General features: G+C 37.4%; 1 protein-coding gene across 1 annotated transcript in view; it reads left to right on the forward strand.

The window, feature by feature from the left end:
• Window positions 1-5645, forward strand: part of Smp_148250 (hypothetical protein) — a gene marked incomplete at both ends in the record, with an annotated part of 98424 nt that extends 92779 nt beyond the window's left edge. Inside the window, one exon of the mRNA XM_018795750.1 lies at window positions 5088-5645. Within this exon, the coding sequence (XP_018650031.1) occupies window positions 5088-5645 (558 nt within the window). The remainder of the gene's footprint in view (window positions 1-5087) is intronic.
• Window positions 5646-6567: the final 922 nt, after the last annotated feature.

Raw genomic sequence — 6567 nt, forward strand, 5'->3', positions numbered from 1 at the left:
CTTACACAGAACTTAATAAAGTATACAAAATTTACCACTGGTTTCCGCTATATGAGATGAAGAAAAATAACTGCAGTTCAAAACGTTTCAAATTCAGAGGAAATTTTATGTGTAGAACTTACTTATTCAGTGGCCTTGGGATATGGACTAAATTATATTTATGTTAGTTGATAATCTGATTATGATTATATTTTATACCTTACCTCTTCTATTCAAAAAGATATATTTGGAAGTACAAAGATTTAAAAAACCAGTATATATCTTGACTCAGTAGCTTAGTGGGAAATGTGTTAGCATTTGAAGAGATGAATATGAGTTCAAGTTTCACTGTAAGCATTAATATTGGCATCGGGTATATTCAGTCGACGTATCATAAATAGGATGAAACAAGTATCCTTATAATCCCTATAATTAACTCGTACTTAATAACTATTCTTCTTCTATAGCTGTTCACATTGTGGATGCCACTTTTACATGGACGACAGAAACAGGTAACTGATACCATTATTATTCTTTTTTTTAATGATGCTGTCTTTTCAGTTGTGATCTAGAAATCCTACTCAGTATTACCTTTCACTACCTACTTATTTTAACAGTTACATTCAGCTACATAATCAAGTACATAATCTATAACTTCATAGCGTTTAAATATTTTAGCGTTTCAAATATAAAAAACCGAAGGGAAAACATTTTTATAATCACAAAGATATTACTGAGGAATTTAACAGTAGATTTTCCAGTTCTTGAAACTAAAAGATATAAAAAATGATGGCTGTTATAGTTTGTTTGTTTGTTTGTTTTCAAAATAAAGGTAACTTTACTGAGAGAGTGTTAATATAAATTCTTGTTAACATTTGAAAGTGATAAGACTTCTAATTGAGCGCTAGATTCGATTCCTAAGCTTTTTTATTAACCTCAGACCAAATCTACACAGCGACTTGAACACGAGAGAAAAGGAGAGAGTTTCCGGAAAATCCTGGAGCGCTGCTAAACATAGTAGCAACATAGGTAATCATCCAATCAGAAACTCGACACGTGACTTCTCACTTTCTAGATGTTTCTGGCAAAACATCTAGTGGATGCTGACTGGATAGGATGCTTCTTAGCGTTTTCAGAGCCTTTGTTGGTTTTTTTAGGGGAGTTTTGCTGGATCTCCTCAACAGAAAGAAAAAAATTGTTTTATACATTAAAAATTGTATGTCGAGTAAATAGATTATCTATAATGTGCCTACATAAAATCTTTCTGTCTAATTTCATTACCACATCATAAACTTTCTAAAGTAAACTACAAATACAACGTCATCAATTATAAAGTGATTGGTAAAACATAAATGTTATTATTTGAAATATATCAAGGAATATACAGTTTGTAGATAGTGGAAAGGTGTTCAATGACAGCCTTAATAATAACACTACTTGAAATCGACTGTATGTATAGTACAATAGATTTTTGAAGTCAACTTTAAATGAACACAATTTTAATAATATGTGTACACCGATTGGTTGGTGGTAAAAACACTTGATTTCGAAATTTTCAATCTCATATTCGAATGTTACGTCTACTTACTTCAGTTTTGACAACTAGATAGTATCACTAGTCCTCAAAGAGATATTTTAGCAAAAAGTTTAATATATATATATATAAATCCTTTACTACCACTCATACTACTAGTTAGGTACTCATCTTGATAATTTCACATAGCTGTGCTAATATATTCAGGTCTTAAGTTGTTTATGGCCGACTGATATATTTATCTTTTCCATGAAAAAATTGATTAGTCTATAAAAAAAATATATATTAGGACTACCATAAATATACATTTCGTGCTTTGGTGTTCTGTTAAAAATAAGAATTAATAAATTAATCACAGCTATATGATATGATATTCGATATCCTATTCAAGTCCTTTTTTATATCACAATGAAAAAAATAGGAATTTAGTTTTTCTGTTTTGACTGCAGTTGTAATTGAGTTGGCATCGAAAGATAGTTTTAATTCACTTTGTTCTGCAAAAGCATCATTCAAAACAAAGAAGAAAGGGATCACAATGAACGTTATCCAATGTTATGCACCCACCAATGATAGCAACGACGATGATAAAGATCAGTTCTATGAAAGGCTGCAATAAATTATAGCGAAGTGCTCACGAAAGGACCTCACCATTCTGATGGGAGATCTAAATGCTAAAGTTGGAGTGGACAACACAGGATATGAAGATATAATTGGACGACATGGACTAGGAGAGAGAAATGAAAATGGCGAAAGACTTGCAAACCTATGTGCATTCAACAAATTGGTTATAGGCGGCACAATATTCCCACACAAGCGCATACACAAAGCTACATGGATCTCACCGGACCACACCACAGAGAACCAGATAGATCACATCTGTATCAACAAAAAATTCCGAAGATCAATGGAAGATGTGAGAACCCGGAGAGGAGCTGACATAGCTTCAGATCACCACCTGGTTGTGGCCAAGATGAGACTGAAGCTAAAGAAACACTGGACAACTGGACAAACAGCACTACAAAGGTTCAATATAGCCTTCCTTAGAGATATTGACAAGCTCCACGAATTCAAGATGACTCTCAACAACAGGTTCCAAGCTCTACAGGATCTACTGAAAGAACAAGAAACTACTTTGGAGGACAACTGGAAAGGGATAAAAGAAGCACTAACTTCAACGTATCAGGAGGTTCTTGGTCCTAAGAAGCATCATCACAAGGAATGGATCTCTATGGGAACCCTGGACAAAATTCAAGAAAGGAAGAACAAGAAACTAGCAATTAACAACAGCCGAACACGAGCAGAGAAAGTCAAAGCACAAGCAGACTACGCAGAAGCAAACAGGGAAGTGAAGAAAAGCATTGAAGCCGACAAGCAGAAATACATGGGAGAACTAGCAACGACGGCGGAAAAAGCTGCAAGAGAAGGGAATATGAAACAACTATATGATACAACGAAGAAATTGGCAGGGAGATATAGCAAACCAGAGAGACCAGTCAAGGACAAAGAAGGAAAGACAATCACTGAGATTCAAGAACAGAGGAAAAGATGGGCAGAATACTTCGAGGAACTGTTGAATAGACCAGCCCCATTGAACCCACCGAACATCGAAGCAGCCCACACCGACCTTCCTATAGATGTCACTCCACCAACGATCGAAGAAGTCAAGATGGCCATCAGACAAATCAAAAGTGGGAAGGCGGCAGGACCTGACAATATACCAGCTGAAGCACTGAAGTCAGACATTGAAATAACTGCAAACATGCTTCACCTTCTATTCAAGAAGATTTGGGAAGAGGAACAAGTGCCAATGGACTGGAAAGAAGGATATCTCATCAAGATACCAAAGAAAGGAGATCTGAGCCAATGTGAGAACTACAGAGGCATCAGTTTGTTATCAGTACCGGGAAAAGTTTTCAACAGAGTGCTGCTGAATCGGATGAAAGACACAGTATACGCCGAACTTCGGGATCAACAGGCTGGATTCCGTAAGGATAGGTCGTGCACAGACCAGATTGCGACACTACGGATCATCGTTGAACAATCAGTTGAGTGGAACTCATCACTATACGTCAACTTCATCGACTATGAGAAGGCGTTTGACAGCGTGGATAGGAGAACATTATGGAAACTTCTTCGACACTATGGAGTTCCTGAAAAGATTGTCAACATTATCCAAAACTCATACGATGGACTACAGTGCAAAGTGGTGCATGGAGGACAGCTGACAGATGCATTTCCAGTAAGGACCGGAGTCAAACAAGGCTGTCTACTCTCCCCATTCCTCTTCCTTCTAGTGATTGACTGGATTATGAAGAATTCGACATCTGAAAGGAAATACGGAATACAATGAACTTCTCAGAATCAATTAGAGGATTTGGACTTCGCAGATGACCTAGCCCTCCTCTCTCATACACACGAACAAATGCAGATGAAGACAGCAAATGTAGCAGCAGCCTCTGCATCGATAGGCCTCCACATTCACAAAGGAAAAAGCAAGATTCTCAAATGCAACACGGAGAACACCAATCCAATTACACTTGATGGCGAAACTCTGGAAGAGGTGGAAACATTCAAGTACCTGGGGAGCATCGTTGATAAACAAGGGGGATCGGATGCAGATGTAAAGACGAGGATTAGCAAAGCAAGGGCAGCATTTCTACAATTGAAGAATATATGGAACTCAAAACAACTCTCAACTAATTTCAAAGTCAGAATCTTTAATACGAACGTCAAGACAGTCCTACTGTATGGAGCTGAAACGTGGAGAACTACAACGACCATCATCAGGAAGGTGCAAGTATTTATAAAGTTGTCTACGCAAAATACTCAACATCCATTGGACGGATACTATCAGCAACAGCGTTTTATGGGAGAGGACAAACCAGCTTCCAGCTCAAGAGGAAATTAGGAAAAGATGTTGGAAGTGGATCGGACATACACTAAGGAAATCACCAATGTGCATCACGACTCAATCCCTAACTTGGAATGGTGAAGGGAAGCGGAAAAGAGGAAGGCCAAAGAACACATTACGCCGGGAAATAGAAGCAGATATGAAAAGAATGAACAGCAACTGGAAAGAACTGGAAAGGAAGGCTCAGGACAGAGTTGGATGGAGAATGCTGGTGAGCGGCCTATGCTCCTCGACGAGGGGTAACGGGCGTAAGTAAGTAAGTAAGTAACATTGAATTTATCAAGTGACCAGTAGAGATCCCTGTTACAAAGTCATATCAACTAGAAAACCAGTCAAAATAATGTAGGACTAGATGCCTGTTTTGTATTAGTCTTAAGGACATTAGTAACATACACTCACGACTTCACTTGGGTTAACCCTAAGACTTTCAGGTGAAAATAAATCACAAAAATGAGTACAAATGAGTGTATTTGCTGGTGATGAGTTCTCTAATCTAGTTGGTTCACTTTCAAAGCTTTTATCACTTCAGGCAGAACGTTGTCCATCACATGGATACGTCTGAATTACAATGTTTGCTTTATAATTTCAAAACAGTCTATAAAATGTCATGCTATATTACAAATCATTATCATTTGAATTTATTTTGTTATGTTATATTTTTAGCTACCAGGTAATATGCTTAAACGCTTACAAAAATGTGTCGAATGGGAACCACCAGAACCATATAATCGACTGTTACTCTTGTTATCTTTACCTGATCCACTAACTAATAGCCGTTTGCCATCAGGTCCAACAACAGGTCATTCTGAAAATTTATCATTTACAGCAATCACTGGAACTGCCAATACATTCCCATCATCACATTATGAAAAACCTTTAATTCACTCGACTAGTTCATCATTGCCAGGATGGACTGAAAGCTCTTTATTAGCTTGCCAGGCCAATTCATTGATGGGATGTAATTTAATTCCAAAATCTCTTAAAGAATGTTTAACCGAAGGCGTTAATTTAACCGGCGGTGCACAGTGCATTGGACATGCACTAGCACCGAGTGCACCATATGCTAATGACGGAACGGCTGATGGAGTTGGTTTGGAAGCTGGTGCAATGGGTGCTGATTTATTGACTAGTCGTCTAGTTGCATGGTTAAAAAAGCATATATTTGTACTAGGACGTAATGAAGATCAACATTCTACAGCTACACATATTTTTGTCCATTAAAGAGAAATTCTAGAGACTGCTTATTGAACTATTTTATCATGTAAATTGTGATGTCTTTTATGTGAAATGATTCATTGACCTCATTTATTGATGTGTATATCTCTATTGCCTGTAATATTAAAATCAGTCAATACTCATAGACAATAGTCGCATTTATCGTTGATTTTTCCCTTCCATAAGCCAACCAAAGAGGGCACAGGTAAACAACAGATCAGAGGTGACTTTTTTATCTCAATAAAAACATAAATTTCGATGTTCAAACTGAAAATATATGCTTCCCATCATCCTCTGAATGACAGCTGTTAACAATCGACCAATGGGTTTGAAATGTGTCGATTGCTGTAACGAAATTACTTACCAAGGTAACCGATATTCCAAAGCAAACATTCCTACCTCTTTTACTCCAACTATTTGCGTTAGTTGATATCACGATGAAGGCATTTTTGATCCAAACAACCGATTCCCGTAATAGCAATGTAACAGGGTTAACCGTTGCGTGAAGGTAAGAAAATCGCCAGCGTCGCAAGGAGGATATCCTTCAACAACTTTCAAATCATTTATACTAAATCTCTGGGGTACCTGTCGCAGATTATAATGGCTCCTGTGTTTATCGTTCCTCATAGTAAAATAGATCGAAATATTACGGGCAGATCACACATTAACCAATGTCCCTCGAAAAACGAGCTACCCTCAAGTGTACTGTTCTTTAGCAAAAGATCGGTTTGCGAGCTTTCAGTAAAACACTCGAGACCAAGGAGGAACCCAGTTTGATAAATTATCTATCAAAACGTACACGTTCACCCAGAAGCAACCGCTCATTCAAACATCAGATAAATTTGGACTGACCAAAACATACTAATAGTCTCTTCATTCGTTAATGTCATAATGATTCTTACATGTCATCCACATACTGTGTACACAG

Source organism: Schistosoma mansoni, chromosome 2, assembly GCF_000237925.1.
Source record: "Schistosoma mansoni strain Puerto Rico chromosome 2, complete genome".
In the NCBI taxonomy this organism is placed as follows: domain Eukaryota; kingdom Metazoa; phylum Platyhelminthes; class Trematoda; order Strigeidida; family Schistosomatidae; genus Schistosoma; species Schistosoma mansoni.